The sequence below is a fragment of the Rhipicephalus microplus genome, chromosome 4 (genome assembly GCF_043290135.1).
Source record: "Rhipicephalus microplus isolate Deutch F79 chromosome 4, USDA_Rmic, whole genome shotgun sequence".
Lineage (NCBI taxonomy): Eukaryota > Metazoa > Arthropoda > Arachnida > Ixodida > Ixodidae > Rhipicephalus > Rhipicephalus microplus.
Window position 1 is genome coordinate 143288275 of NC_134703.1, and position 16341 is coordinate 143304615.

Sequence of the window (16341 nt, forward strand, 5' to 3'; positions counted from 1 at the left end):
CATTTGCCACACATGTGCTCCGCCATTTGCCAGAAAAAGCGCGTGTCTTTACAAATTATCCCCAGAGTGGCCGTGTACGTATGCACAATTTCTTACGCAATAACTCTCGGTGAAGTGTTGCTGTGCGTGACGACCAGTGTGCAATCACTGGAGCGACTGCTTCACCGCCTTTCCTCGCTCGCCAAAAAAGACAATTTAGTGATGTTTGCAAGGAGTGATCGTGCGCGCCACCTATACTAGTAGAAAGCGCAGAGTCTGCCTCATACGTTGTTTTGATAGGGAAGGGTGACGCCGCTGAAATGAACCTTCACAGCCCCCCCTTAACACCTATTAGGGGAGTGCCTTTGCAATAAACCTTCACAGCCCCTCTGCCACCTAATAGGGGAGCGCCTATGGTGGTCGCTACACAACAAGCACTAAGCCAAAACGTCGTCAGTCTAGCCCTGTCGCATTTCCATGAAGGTGAAACGACGACTAGTGTGATGCCAATGCGCGTACCAGGTGGAAGGAATTTTTGAAGCCCTCCGCTACAATGGCGTGTCTCATAAGATTATTGTGGTTTTGGCATGTTAAACAACTTGCGCGTATGCGTATGCTCAAGCTTGTGCGTATGTGCGCAAACATACACATACGCACAAACTTATTGGCAAATGCATGCATGTGATTTGTACAGGAGCGGTCAGTCGCTTCGATTCGAGCAATTCGTTTGACTTCTTAGTTTGCCCTCTCTGGATAGCCTTCGCGTGGAGTTACTTTTCTTTCGTTGGGTGCGAAACTAAAAGCATAGTCAAGAGTCACTGGGGGTTAGCTAGGGGGTCTTCGTAAAGCGAATCAAAAAGCAATTGTTTACCTTTAACTTTCGTGGATTCCTATTTTATTCTACTGCATCAACAAATGTTCAACATAGCACTAATAGCGTGCTTGGGTCTATGTGCAGGTGCGGTACTGGTCATATGCGCGGCGTGTCTTGTGGCCTTCTTGCTAAGCACAGTGCCACTTGCCGAATACCACCCGCTTGTTAGACAACGGGAAGTGACAGCCATGACAAGCCTGGGAGCGGTGACTGGTGTGCGCGTCTCTGTGTTCAACAGGTATAGGCTCTGTGATTTGTGTGGCCTATGTAGGTTAATCGTGAAGGCACTCTTATACTCCCTTGATTTCAGAAATTTGGAAATTCTGATATCTCAGAATTCAGAGTTTCGTAATGAAGAAATTAGAAACTGTCGATGGACAGGAGTGTTATCATCTGAAAGGCAGGTGTAAACGGTGATTTCGTGTAACGCGGACTGTGGGCGTTGCGGCGAATATGTCCACCCTCTTTATTTACGCCGTCAATTGATTTCCCGAAATGAACGATACGTGAAAACTCACAAGTAGTAATGTTTCAGTTAAGCTTTAGCAATAATGAACGAACGAAAGAAGGCAATGCCCCATTTTCATTTATTCATTCATAGCAAAGGTCTGGTACGGGCAACCTACATTCCATCGAATAGAATACGAGGGATTGTTTATGAGCCAGTTCGTGTGAAGATCAGTTGGTAGAGTGTTTCCCACTTGCCAGTATGGCTACTATAGCGGTGCTGACTAACGTTGGAAGGTTTAAATGCACCTATATAGCCCTTAGAGTGCACGGGAGGACGACCACTGGTACAGCTCAGCATCGGGTGCATTATTCGAATCTCGCTGCTTCGGTACCTGCCAGTAGAAAGTTGTGTTTTCGATCGCTTTATATCTCCACATTTGCATCATAAGAAGTACAAAAAAACCCCTATACTTTCCTCAACTTTTCTGTTTGTTAGTCCTAATCTATAACTAGGGGCTATCGCAAGTCGGTAAATTGCATCTGCTATTGCACATCGTCGTGAAGTAGGTTCCCTTATTTAAGGGGGCCTTTATAAAGCATTCCTTAATTTTGTAACACTTTTACGAAACCTGCAGCTACCTGAAAAGTTCATTGCTGGTGTACATAACAAGTTTTTGTAGTTCATGAAACTGCGATAAATTTTTTTGGTACAGAGTAAACATATGTGAGCTTCGTGCTTAAAGTTTTTTGTTTCCTAGTATTGAGAATTTGATCTGACGACAAAAAGCGAATCCTACGTTCTGCTTGCTGTAGCTGATGCATTTTCACTATTTCTCTCACATGTAGTAACTGTGCTGACAATCTCGTTTGGAGGTTGTGTGACAAGAACAATTTGATGTTAACGGAAATGTAAATATTACATGTGCCCAAGCTACAACTTTGCGTGAACGTTTATTGCCTATCTAATAAATGACGCTGCGAGGAGATGTTTTGGTCAAAGTATGCAAATAACTTGTTCCTATTGTTTCGTTCTGCTTGTTCGCAGTTTTTCTGTCTTACCTAACGGTAAAAGTACGTTTACAGTGCCTCGCAGTGCCTTTAAGGGCATTGTATTTCACTAGAAACGCTGCATGATGTGTCAGCGTCAGTGTATTGCAGCTCGTTGAGAGGCACTGGGACATAATGTAGAGCGCTGCCGTGTCGCACAGTGCGCTGATTGATTGATATGTGGGGTTTAACGTCCCAAAACCACCGTATGATTATGAGAGATGCTGTAGTGGAGGGCTCCGGAAGTTTCCACCACCTGAAGTTCTTTAACATGCACCCAAATCTGAGCACACGGGTCTACAACATTTCCGCCTCCTTCGGAAATGCAGCCGCTGCAGCCGGAATTCGATCCCGCGACCTGCGGGTCAGCAGCCGAGTAACTTAGCCACTAGACCTTTGTGGCGGGGCCAGTGCGCTGAAAGGGATTGGGAGTGCTGTACATGTGGTCCAGCTTTTTAGAACGTTCTGAGAGGCACTGCAGACACAGTACAGTGTGTACCCTTGCACTGGGAACATTGACTGCGCATAGTAGAAGACTGGGCGCGTCAGTTGGACTTTGTGAGAAATTTCTTATTGGTTCACAATATCCCAAGCTTATCATTACTCGAATATTTTCTATCTACTTTTTCTACTCCGTGTGTGACACTTCTAGATTTTTAGTTTTATTTAGGCCATGTATAAACGTATATTCTAAAACAATAATCTATATAGAGTGAGCACTTTCTCCGAATCGTGTGATTGAGTGTGGCGAACTTAGTTCATATCGCAAGAGGATATCGTTCAAGACACTTAATGACATCAGTATTAATATTATGACGTAACGGTTGGCGTGAGAATCCCCCGTGTTTGCCAGACTTCAAGGTGATAATGTGTCTAATTAACACCCACAATATACTAATTAACATATACCTACAGATGCAGGCAATCATGTCACATGGGAAAGCACGTCCTACGTCCGCTCTAGCCTTACGTCACCAGCACTTCGCCTCTGTGAGAGGTTTCTTAGCAAAGCTCAATCTTAAATTTCTCACTTCCGGTCTGTCCAGTCGAATAGGAAACTATGACCGCTATAGTCAGTTGCAATCGAAACTACATTCGGTCGATGATTGATTTCTTCGTTATTGAATACCTACGTTCCTCAGAGCGATCGTGACGTGCCGAGTACAGCTCGAAGCTTAGTGGCCGGTTCTGGTAGAGTGAAGCCGAAGAAAGTTCGGGCGTAACAGCTGTAGTACGCGTAACTTAAACAAGAATGACAGAAAAAAAATGCCAAAAAGGGTGAGGAAAGCTGAAGGATTCAGCGTAAAATTCAGATGTATGATGACTTTCACATAGCCAAGACTAACCACTTAGCGAGTGAGGATGGATGCTGTAGATATGTTGCACTATGCTGATATGTTTCGTTGCAAAATGTGCCAGATGGATTGTTACGAAAACGCAGAGACTGATACCTGAGCATGTAAACAACATAAGAAGATGGACATTTAAAATGACATTTTACATGAAACAAAGAAATACAATCTTTCCGTGTTCAAGCGTGGCGTAGTGGTAATTCGAGATGCGTTGAACTGGTGGGTCCAAATTTTGCACGCTTGTTTGTCCTCATGTATTTGTATCACCGGTGTCTCAATGTTTTAAAAGACGATAGTCTTTCTTAGAGACCTTTGACGAAAACATTTCTGTCTGTCTGTCTGTCTGTCTGTCTGTCTGTCTCTCTGTCTGTCTGTCCGTCTGTCCGTCTGTCTGTCTGTCCGTCCGTCTGTCCGTCCTTCCGTCCGTCCGTCTGTCTGTCCGTCCGTCCGTCTGTCCGTCCGTCCGTCCGTTTGTCCTGCTCTGCTCTGCTCTTAACGGTACCGGGTACTCTAAGCGGCACCAGCCGATACTCCAAACGGCCAACCCCATCCGCAGCGCCCACCAATGTTTCTCAAGATTCAGCGTTCATGCTTGTGCAATTCTCAATTAAAAATCAACTATTGGCATATCTAAGGCACCATAACAACACTTATATATTATGTATGTGCGTCTTTTACTAGAAAAGGCATACATAAGCAATTCTAAGGACCCTAGCGTTTGTCACGCTGTGCTAACCATGCGACGCTTGCACGAAAAGACAAGTGTTTCCAACAATTTGCTAAGAGGACACGGTGGTGGCACCTACCCGTCGCCTTGCGTACTACACCTTATCACCTCTTAGACGGGCGCGCATGCCCGTCTCAGAGCCTCGCGCTTTGTTTTCCAAAATAACCGACAGATAGCGCTGATTTCTCACGTGTCACGTGACTTGATGCGCTCGTTCACCTCCGCTGCACGCTCGAGGCACTCTAACGCAGCGCCTCCAGAATACCATTCACCAATTTTCTTGTGCAGAACATAAAATAAACGTTTTGTTCACTTTCTCCAGACGCAAGAGTATAGTCTTTCAACGACATTTTCAGATTAACATGCCGATACGGGGCCAATTCTTTTATCTTGTCGCGGTGCTTGTGATGTAGTCTCAATTACGATGGTGGGTTTAATGAAATTTCTAAAATGCAGTTTAAATGCTCGTGAAGTCTTCATGCGTGAAGTCTTCGTGACGTCAACGCAACCCACGCAAAAAATTATCGTGGGATGACGTCAGCACTTCAAGTCATCCTGTCGTCCCATCCCGCAGTCACTATGACATAACTATGATGTCATTTTACAATAATGGTTGGGATTCAACGTTCCATCACCACCATATAATTATGAGAGATGCCGTAGCGAAGAGCTCCGGATATTTCAACAACCTTGGATTCTTTAGCGTACACCTAAATCACTTCAGGTGCTTCTACAGACCTCAAGAGTTCTGCCTTCATCGCAAATACGGTCGCCGCGGCCGCTATTCCATCGCATGACCTCCGGGTCAGCAGCCGAGTGCCTGAGCCACTAGACCACCGCGACTGTTTTACGCTGTCATTTGAATTGGTGTTAGATGATGGTGGCATCACATGCATTGCTTTATGAAAGGTCTGCCGGTCATTGAGTCTCTGCGAAAACACATGAGTTGCACTAAGCTTCCGAAAGACAGTTATAGTTTACCGTTAGTGTAATAGCGGAGGTGTAGAGGATGACGTTATCATCCAACAAACGTTCGTTGCAGTCTGTGTCTTATAGTTTAGTGGGATAGCGTTTACGTAGTTTATGTTCCCCAGCTGGGATTGTTGCGCCACCTATGGGAGGGTTGATAAGAAACAGTGAAAAGGAAAAGAAAACGAGAATGTTTGCCCGTAATATTTCAGTTATAATAAAAGTAAATAAATATGAACCACGCACTAAACGCGAAAACCTCTATGTTGCCAATTTTTTTTTACATCGATCTTCTAATTCGGCCGAGAGATATTTGAAGAAAATACCGCCAGCCTATTCGTAACGCTCGGTCATCGAAGCAAACTGAAGGCAAGCGGAGTCATTTTGAACAGTCTTTTTCTGCGATCGAAGTGAATATTTCTCAACTACGCTCAAATCACTTCGAAGCGGGCGTGCCAAAGCGCTGCAGTGATTACGTGCACCACGCTAACACGATAATGTTAAATCTGAGAAGTAGCGCGCATACGGTAAGTGGTACGGGTGATGTACGTATATATCTGGGCATGCACACGTCGATCTCACCATCATGGTAAGCCCGCTATCATAGTATGTCCAATATACTATAGCTGTCTAATGCCTCTCATCGTGAATGCAACGTCTGAACACGCCAGGTGCGCCTTCCGGACACCTTAGGCAAACGCATGAGGGACCTTGTGTCCTGTTTGCCTAAACCATTGGCGGAAGACTCTATAGTGTGCAGGGGCTTCTTCCCAGGGACGTAGTGGTGTTCTACGGCGTTCCGTACGCTGACGCCCCGCTGGGCACGGACCGCTTCTCAGCGCCGTCTCCCGGCACACCGTGGAGCGGCTACCGAGACGCCTCTGAGAAGGTGCGCGACCGCTGCCTACAACCCGCCCCGTTCTCGATGGTCGCCGACAATACGCAAGGATACGTCGGCGCCGAGAACTGCCTTCACGTGAACGTGTACGCGCCGGACAAAGCCAAGAACAGGTGAGCGTTGCACAGTCGCTATTTCATACAGAAGATGCAATACATATTTTTCTGTAGGCAGATTATGACAGGTGAGGGACAGTGGCGTAGTACTACTGTACTACTGAGTGTGAGGCCGTGGTATTGGTTCTTGCACCTACTGTGGCCACGTATCAATTGGCATACAGAGTAATAGTAATAACTGTTGGAAGTATTAGGTCCTATTACCAGGTTTAGAAAGGGTAAAAATAGCAGCATATATCCATACTCGACGTTCGAAAATCACTACCTGTCTTCTCTAAGTTCATTTGGATAATTTTGCTGCAATATCTCCAGCATCGCAGACCACAGTTCCTTTTGTACGACACTTCCAACAGATCAGTCATTTATGTATACGTTCTTAGCATTGTCCCCCCCCTCTCATATTCAATGTAGATCAGTGACGATGACCTCTGTCTGTTTCATAGTCATTGCTCTAGCTTCGGGTGGTAAGCCTTCTTCTCATTGAGAGCATCGGCAAACACCATTTATACTCCATTTATCAGCTCAGTTACTCTGAAAAATCTCATTATTGACTCATGGTAAGCGCGTGTCATGAATAAAATTGAACATTAACAGTCTATCTTTCCAGGCGGAGTGCGAAGTTGCACGAAGCAGACATGACAGATTGAGCGGATAGCGGGGAGGCATGTAAAGAGCAAATGTTCGGTAAATTGTAATTGAAAATTTGACAACAAAGTAAGAAAAAAACTGGAATAGAAATCGTGTTTACTTTCAGCGCACTTATCAAAAGGCTGCAATGTAGAAAAAAATTACAAGCGAAAACTTTGTTTACCGTGAAAACTGCCTAACAGGGGGAGTGGCACAGCAAGGGGGGTGGGGTTTGAAGTTTTCTTATAGGTGGCTGGCCTCATGCGGCCCGCACGCGGCACGTTGACGACCCGCACAACCGAACACCGACATTTCCCTACTCGCGACTGGCTTCGCACTCCGAAAGCACACATGTAACTGAAAACTTTGTCATTTATATATTACGCATCTAAAGAAATAAATCTAAAATAAAGTGACGTAGACAAAAATGCCGTCTGATTCGACTGTGACCTCTTCAAGGTCGGTGCTGGTGATCCTGCACGGCGGCGAGTTCCAACGGGGCTCGAACGACGACCCCATGTACGACGGCCGCTACATGGCGGCCGCAGAGGACGTCGTGGTGATCGTGCCCAACTACAGGCTCAACGTGTTCGGCTTCCTCGCGACGCCCTTCTTCGGCGTGCCAGGAAACCAGGGCCTGCGCGATCAGCACGCGGCACTCGTGTGGGTCTCGAAGAACGCGGCCGCTTTCGGCGGCAATGCTGGCTCCGTCACGTTGATCGGAGTGGACAGCGGCGCCGTCAGCGCGGGCCTGCACCTGCTGATGCCGGTTCGTCGCCGGCTCTTCCATCGTGTTATCATGCAGGGCGGAAGTCCGTTCGAGGCGACCGAGAGAGCGCCGTTCGCGGGACCACGCGAGATAAAGGAGTACGCGGCCGCTGTATGCTCCCGCAGAATGACAACTCCCGCCCCGTAAGTGTCTGCTGACATCTGCTATCGAGCCTCGCAACAAATTAGGGGTGTGCGGATATTAGAAACGGCCAATATTCAACATGCATAGTTTGCTATTACATTCAATTCAAGACATATTTTTACTCGAACACACCTATACACACACTTTTACTCGAACACCTATCATGAGAAGCTTGGACACTATATCTAATAATCCTTTCTGAGAACATTGAATACTTGCACATGTGTAACTGTCAAGCAATAGCACTAAGAAATGCATAAGTTACTTGCATATTGTTTGCTAAACGACATTGTTTGGCAAAGTTAGTAGTTGTACATTGGTATTCACAATTATAACAAGAATATTCTATTTGATTCCCACAAAGGTCCTGGCACCAATTTAAAACCAGCCTTCATTAGGATACTACGTATGCATAAAGACGATTCCGCTGCCTAGCCTGGTCGTTACGCTAGGTAATCTAGGTGTATGCTGGAGAAGACGTATTTGCAGAATGGGACAATTCGAAACAAGGCGCCCACCCCCATCAAAAGTGTTCTGATGCTGGTGACTAGCGTAAGAGGAGAACGACCCAGCTACGGATATGAGGCGAAGATCATTTTTGGCGATTCCATTTCAGGAGACAAAGCCATAATGGAGGTGAAACGATTCTATAGGCCATGTGTAGTAATCAAGCTGGGCCGACCTTCCATATTTTTAACGGGACTGATAGAAGAGGCAGTATAGTCGTAATTCTACTGTACAAGGAGATTGGGAATTGCAAGCTGCTGGCTTTTCGGCAGTACTACAGTCACACATTGAGCGACCTTGAGAGCGAATGGCGAGCAGCTTCACCATTAGCTCCCCTACCCGAGCTTGAACCATTCAACGGCGTTAACAAAGCACAGTTCGGTCAGGTGTAAGCCTTGGGGCGAGAAGTGTCTGCTCGAAGTCGGCGTGCTAGAGATTGCGTAATGTACCGTCCACCGCTGAAACTGTAGTAGTGCCCAAAACGCAAAGCCTGGTAATGTTGTCTTTATTATTGGTTGTGGCTTTTATAACCCAGTTGTGGCTTTTAGATCTTGAAGTGCTTGCCCGTTCATTAAGACACCAGTATGTCTTGCGTGTTAGAAAAACTAGCCACCTTGTTCACGAGGTGTCTCCTCACTGGAACAGTACAAGAATCTTGGAAGAATGTTAAAATAATCTTAATACATAAGAAAGGAATTGACAAATACTTGAAGAATTACAGGCGGATCAGCTTTTTCTCCGTACTATATAAGCTATTTACAAAGGTAATTGCTAACAGAGTGAAGAAAACATTAAAATTCAATCAACCAAAGCAACAAGCAGGATTTCGAACAGGCTACTCAACAATCTACCACATTCCTACTATCAATCAGGTAATAGAGAAATGCTCAGAATATAACCAACCACTATACATAGCCATCATGGATTACGAGAAGGCGGTTGATTCAGTAGAAATATCAGCAGTCATGCAGACACTGCAGAATCAGGGCGTCGACAAAGCATATATAAACATCCTGGAAGAAATCTACAGGGAATCAACTGTTACCATAGTGCTTCATAAAGAAAGCAACAGAATACCAATCCAGAAGGGTGTAAGGTAGGGGAATACAATCTCCCTAATGCTATTTAACGCGAGGTTTTCAGAGGCCCAGAATGGAAACAGTTTGGGATAACAGTTAATGGAGAGTACCTTAGTAAACTGCGCTTCGCAGATGACATTGCATTGCTGAGTAACCCAGGGGACGAATCGCAACTCATGATTACGGAGTTAGACAAAAATAGCAGAAAGGTAGGTCCTAAAGGTTATCTGCAGAAAACGAAAGTAATGTACAACAACCTCTGAAGACAGCAGCGCTTCGAGATAGGTAATAGTGCACTTGAAATTGTGAAAGACTAAGTCTACTTAGGACAGGTAATAACCGCGGAGCTGAATGATGAGATTGAAGTAACTAGACGAATAAGAATAGGGTGGAGCACATTTGGCAAGCACTTTCAAATCATGACAGGTAGATTGCCACAATCCCTCAAGAGGAAGGTATAAAACAGCTGCCTCTTGCCGTTACTTAGCTACACAGCAGAAACCTGGAGGCTTGCGAAGAGGGTTCAGCTTAAGTTGAGGATGACGCAGTGAGCATTGGAAAGGAAAGTGGTAGATGTAACCTTAAGACACAAGAAGAGAGCAGGGAGGATTAGGGAACAAACCGAGATTAAAGGTATCACAGTTGAAACCAAGAAGAGGAAGTGGACATGGGCTGGGCATCTAGCGCCTAGACAGGATAACCGCTGGTCATTAGGGGCAACTAACTAGATTCCCAGACTAGGCAAGCGGGTTAGAGGGAGACAGTAGGTTAGGTGGGCACATGAGATTAGGAAGTTTGCGGGCCGTAATTGGCAGCAACAAGCATAGAACCGAGTTTACTTGCGGAACATGGGAGAGGCCTTTGTTCTGCAGTGGACGTATTCAGGCTGCTGCTGATCTTGAAGAACTGCGCTATATTACCTCGCACTGCGGTGGTGAGAGACATGGGGGCAAAGTGGCTGGTTAGTGTCGCTCTTGTAGACAACTAAACGTGTATATATTTAGTATCGCAACTATCAAGCTTGTGGGGGCAAGCTATAGTTTTCGTGACACCCACTTCGCTTTACCACTGCCTCCAGCGTTCTATCTTGCACTGCAGCACAAGATACCACGTTTTAATGCATGGGCGCTGCAGCTGCACTGGAATATACACCAATGATATGATAGAATGCTTGGAAGTACACGTTGAAAATCATACGCAGAAACTTCGTTTTCCAGGAAGAGAGGCCTTCATTTCGAACCTAATATTCAGCTGCATGGGCAACGTCTTGCTGTTAATACTGAACATAAATTCTTAAGCCTAATATTAGACACTAAGCTAAGCTTCATACCACACATCAAGTATATAAAAAACGTGAATAAAAGCCATAAATGTCCTAAAATTATTGTCACGTACAACATGGGCAAGTGACAAGAAGTGTTTAATGAATTTCTATAAAAGACCAAGGAGCAATACTAAATCAGTCTGCGACACCTACTGCCCTTGAAATGCTTGATCCTGTTCATAATCTAGTCATCCGCCTCTCAACGGGTGCTTTTCGCACTAGCCCCATAGAGAGCATGTACGTGGAATTGAACGAATGGTCGTTCCACCTACAGAGATGCTACATGTCTGTTAAATATTATCTTAATGTAAACGCAGACAAGGATCACCCATCACATTCCACAATCAATGACATGTCAAGCCTTGCTGTGTTTGAAAAAGGGCCTTCTATGAGACAGCCCTACTCACTCCGTGTGAGGGGTCTAGCGAAGAAAACCGGTGTTCCACTTGAACACCATTTGATGGCTCCCGTAGTATGCCTGCCATTATGGCAGTGGCAAGCGATAGATTGCGGCTTGTCTTTTTTAGAGGTTATGGAGCATGCACCAATTGCACATGTCCAGACATACTTTCTTGAACTACAACATAAATACACATGTCCTGAGTTCTTTACGGTTGCTTCAAAGTCTAACACTTCTGTCTCGTACGCAGCCGTCGGTCCATCCTTTTCGGAAGCCGACGTTCTGCACTCTGATACAAGCATTTTTACCGGTAAAGTTTATGCGATACTTTCGGCTTAAACACATAAACAAATAAAACTACAGAAGGCAATAATAGACACAGCTTCCCTAAGCGTAGTAAAAGCTCTGAAAACACCCAAAAAGCACAAAATTCTGTCCTTGTCTCGCTTCATTCGCTTTTTACACAGCCTACTCATCCAAGCAGCATGTCATAGTCTTCTGGGTGCCAGGACACCGCGAAGTACAAGGCAATGTTCTGGTGAACCAGCTAGCTGGATCCGCCAACAAAACTGCTATCAACACTTCGATGCCGATTCCTGCACTCGACTTGAAAGCTTTTCTAAAACGAAAGCTCAGGGGTTATTGGCAGAGCACATGGGACACACACACAGGGAATAAATTGCATGTCATCAAGCCGCAACTTGGTCATTGGCCACCAGTATCAAAATCATGCCACACAGAAGTAATCCTTACAAGATTAAGAAGAGGACATACACACACAACACATTCATTTTTTTTATGTGGGGGTGATCCACCTTTGTGTGACAGATGTGAAGAATCACTCACCGTACTTCACATTCTAATGCAGTGCAAAGAATTAGACAAGCTAAGAATACAACACTTTCCATTACCCTACCGACAACAGATACCACTACATCCTGCAATGTGCGTCAGTAGGGAACCACTTTTCACACATAAGTCGTTGTTAGCTTTTTTTAAAGATGTTCGTACGTTTCATATCATGTACCCAGACATTCCGTAGCACGACGTCTCCAGAGAGGTCTCCACTGCGGTGGCTACACTCAACAAAGCACTTGCCTCACGGCCCTTTGATCGATGCACTAGTGCTTATGCCATACATGCCCACCATGGCTTTTATTATAACAAACCTTTGTCATTCAATAACACCACACACTTTTCTTGGCATGCTCATGATTTTATTACTTTATGTTTGTACCCACCTTAGGGCGAGAAATTTTAAGACCCTTATACAGCCACTGATCACCATTATTGTTCACATCTCTTGCCCCATGAACTGGCGCTCTTTGGTCATCAAACGGCCCTTGCGTCACAAAGCACCAAACAACATCATCAAACTTTGATAACAAAGTTTGATGTTGATGATGTTTGATGCTTTGTGGCGAAGTCTTCTTTAAGGCATGTTATGCTTTTTTATCGTTTCATCGCCTAATTTCAGCACAAATTCCACGGAGATGGTCTCCGACTTCACTTGTTGAAACTATAACAGCGCACTATAGTGTTTACTTCGTTTTAAACAATGCATGAAGAGGTGTGTGGACAGCTCGAGACACTTGTGTAATAATATTGCTTGAACACGATTGATGCTTCATGTTAAAGAACAGTATGCGTCACTTCTGTACGCGAGTGTAGAAAAACTACACATGCTCTAAATACAAAATAGCTGTATGGCAGAAGGTAATGACTCGAGATTTAGTTAATTACACATGCTTTAAATACAAAATAGTTGTGTTGCAGAAAGTAATGACTCGAGATTTAGTTAATTGCTTACATCGAAGCGCACTGTACTCGCTGGTGAATAAATATTTTTTCCGAGCAGAATGCCAACAGACTAGAGTGGGTTTATTCTGCGGAAACATTTATTTTGAAATTTTCGCACATACCTCCTTAGGCAAAAAATTACAAAGCCCACACAAACCCATCGTAAAATCGTGCATATGTGCGCGAGCATGCATCTGCGTTACAGAAGACGAAAACAAAAAAGGACGAGTACTTTCAAATTGTTCAAAGGTATTGGGATACGTCCTCCCGATAGTAGGTTGACAAGCTATTCCCTAAATTTCTGTATTCATTTTTGACCAATGTCCACTTATGACAGCAACCTTTCCGCCAACGTGACCACTGGCGGGAACGACACGGCTGATGAAGATGGCGACACGCGTTCGATGATCGAGTGCCTGCGAGCGGCCTTGCCATTCACCCTTCTCCACGAGGTTGAATCGTTCGACGGCGTTAACGAGAAACAATTCGGCCCAGTGTACGAGCCCTGGGGCAAGGAGTCCGTGCTCGTGGCCGGCATGCCAGTGGCCGCAGCAGAAGGCCCTGGCAAAATGGACCCTGCGCAAGACCTACTGCCACCGATGAACGGGACCCAGCTTATGATCGGACACACGGCCAACGAAGGTGAATACTATCTGGCCCGGTTCTTCAAGGACTGGTCTTTGGCCCAGATCGGCCACTGGCCCAGGGGATTCGTTCGCATCTTCGCTGAGCGCCTGGTACTGCACTTTTTCACCAGACCGAGCTTGGGTCCCGCTTGGTGGCTTTACTTTAGCGGCAGCGGCTACTCGAACGTCGACCGCTATGCCCAGGCGGCCGACTTTCTGGGCGACGCCAAGGTCGTGTGCCCTTCCGGGGTCATGGCAGACCTCGTGACGCGGCGCGGGGGCACCGTGTACCGGTACGTTGTACGAGCCACGGCGAACGACGTGCTTCCTCAGGGCGAAGGCAATGATACGGTGCGTGTCGAAGACGACCAGCCGAGTAACAGCACCGAGTTCTATTACCGCCACCCGACGCACTACTTTGACGCCTTGTTGACGTTGGGTTGTGCTCAGGCGCTCGGTAACAAGTTGCCCGAGAAAGTTCTGACCCGAAGCAGGCTCTTAATGAAGAGGTGGGCGACGTTCGCCAAGACAGGGTAAGAATCGGTAATTACAATCGAAGCGGAGGTTAGCGGGTAAATGGCGGCTTATATGTCTCGGACAGCTAAGTGTTGCCAAAGAGATTAGTTTTAACGGGAGCATGACGCGGGAATTGAGTTTCTCTGCTGTGCTTTTGTGCGCTTAGTACACAAGTTTACCTCCACTCACTTGGCTCTTTCTAATGATGTATGATGAACATCAAAAGAAAATGAGACAGTACACACCAGCGCGTGATGAGGAAAGTCGATGTGCTCAAAAGAATAATAGGAAGAGAATGAAGAGTTGTCATAGTAAAGGTGCCAGTGCGGGTGCTGTTTAACCTAATGTAGAATGCTGTGATGAGAATAATTTCTTCCATAAGGTAGATAATTTCAAGACTGGGCCACAACCAACGCTTGCTTCAGGCATCCAAAATTATGAATTAGGAAGGTAATTAAAACTTGCCAAGTTACCGAGAAAACAGTACAATAACTCCAGATCATGGACCTTGAATTCCAGCCATATGAGCAGCATGGGTCTCGTAGGTTGAATTCCAAAAAAAAAAATGATGTTTATTAAAAAAAGACGCCTTTAGGCGGCTATTTCACGGTATCGTCTAGTGAACACACACTTTATGTGTGTTCCCTCACAATTGCTGAAAACGGACGTTTGATGGTGCGTGAGCAATCCTAACGTTTATCTTCATTATCAATATCGTGCAGGTCTCCAAATGCTGGGGCTGGTGAGCCGTGGCCCAGATACGACGCCAAGACCAGGCAACTGCTTCGCGTCACCATGGACGACGTGACAGCCGTGCGAATTGAAAACGATGTGCATTGCAATTTCATGATGGCGCACAGCCGCTGGCGTGAGATGGCTAAGGCAGGTTGACTGCCACGATATATTTGAGCGTACTTCACATGACTAATGACGTTACACTTTTTTTCGAACCATGGTAATATTTTATAATGTTTGACTACTTTCAAAGTATACGTAGTTGTTTCTCCACCAAACGTTGCAGTAGATATATTTGAATTCCAATATAATGAGCACTAATGATTTTCTCCTAAACAAGGGAGAAAAATTTTCTCCTTGCATGAGGAGGAGAAACGCTGCCTTGAGACGTCTATTTTAATGAAGGTACAAATACGACGGAATAAACCATGAAATTTTATTTACTGTACCTGAGAAATTCCCCGAATTTAATGTGACTAAACCAATATTGTCGAGCATTGTTTTGTTTGCTTCGGAAAAAGACATCATCATCGGCTTGGCGTTGTTTATCACGATTGCTTGTCTTGACTCCGCAAGAAGTAGACTTTGTGCTTTCGAATTGCCAAATTTTAGAGACAAGTATAGCTGTAGCATGTCGGAGACCGAATATCCGTCCTAGGTGCGTTTTTATATTGGCCAGCTGACTTAGCTAGGGATTTGTACAGCTTCGTGATAAGGTGAATTATTTCGCTACAAAAACTTTTGGCGTAAGACGTTTTCCAGAAAATTAGGTGGACAGGTGAGATTATCAAGTCTGTTGGTACGTGGCAGCAGAAAGCGCAGGGCCAGGTGGATGGGTGGAACATAGGAAAAGCCTTGGCTTTGCAGTACGCTTAGTCGCGATGACGACGACGATGGTGATGATTATGGTGGCGGGGTGGTGGTTTAGTGAATATCGGCCCTGATGCACAGGTGCACGTTGTTTCTGCTTGCGGACGCGATTGTATCTATCTATCTATCTATCTATCTATCTATCTATCTATCTATCTATCTATCTATCTATCTATCTATCTATCTATCTATCTATCTATCTATCTATCTATCTATCTATCTATCTATCTATCTATCTATCTATCTATCTATCTATCTATCTATCTATCTATCTATCTATCTATCTATCTATCTATCTATCTATCTATCTATCTATCTATCTATCTATCTATCTATCTATCTATCTATCTATCTATCTATCTATCTATCTATCTATCTATCTATCCGCCTACAACTTTTAGCTTTCCTGGCCGTTTGGATAATGGTATCGATACCAAATTCGGTATGATATAACATGATTGTATAACGATTATAACTGACTAGTAATAACATGAAAATCATGACATGAATGTCATGATTTATATTTCATGGT

The 16341-nt window shown here is 45.0% G+C and overlaps 1 protein-coding gene across 1 annotated transcript; it reads left to right on the plus strand.

Annotated features, from left to right (window-relative positions):
• The first annotated feature begins 6112 nt into the window (after positions 1-6112).
• On the plus strand, positions 6113-15378 carry LOC119172897 (acetylcholinesterase). Its single transcript, XM_075891977.1, has 4 exons — positions 6113-6409; positions 7499-7951; positions 13400-14221; positions 14927-15378. Exons 1-4 carry the CDS (start codon positions 6324-6326, stop codon positions 15093-15095), a joined length of 1530 nt encoding a protein of 509 aa, XP_075748092.1. The 5' UTR covers positions 6113-6323; the 3' UTR covers positions 15096-15378.
• Positions 15379-16341: the final 963 nt, after the last annotated feature.

What these genes read in the sequence shown, in the direction of transcription:
- LOC119172897 (XM_075891977.1), top strand. Translation starts at nt 6,324, where the DNA reads ATGGTCGCCGACAATACGCAAGGATACGTCGGCGCCGAGAACTGCCTT. An exon ending in CCGGACAAAGCCAAGAACAG is followed by an intron (nt 6,410 to 7,498) that starts GTGAGCGTTGCA and finishes GACCTCTTCAAG; the next exon opens with GTCGGTGCTGGTGATCCTGC. An exon ending in AGAATGACAACTCCCGCCCC is followed by an intron (nt 7,952 to 13,399) that starts GTAAGTGTCTGC and finishes CACTTATGACAG; the next exon opens with CAACCTTTCCGCCAACGTGA.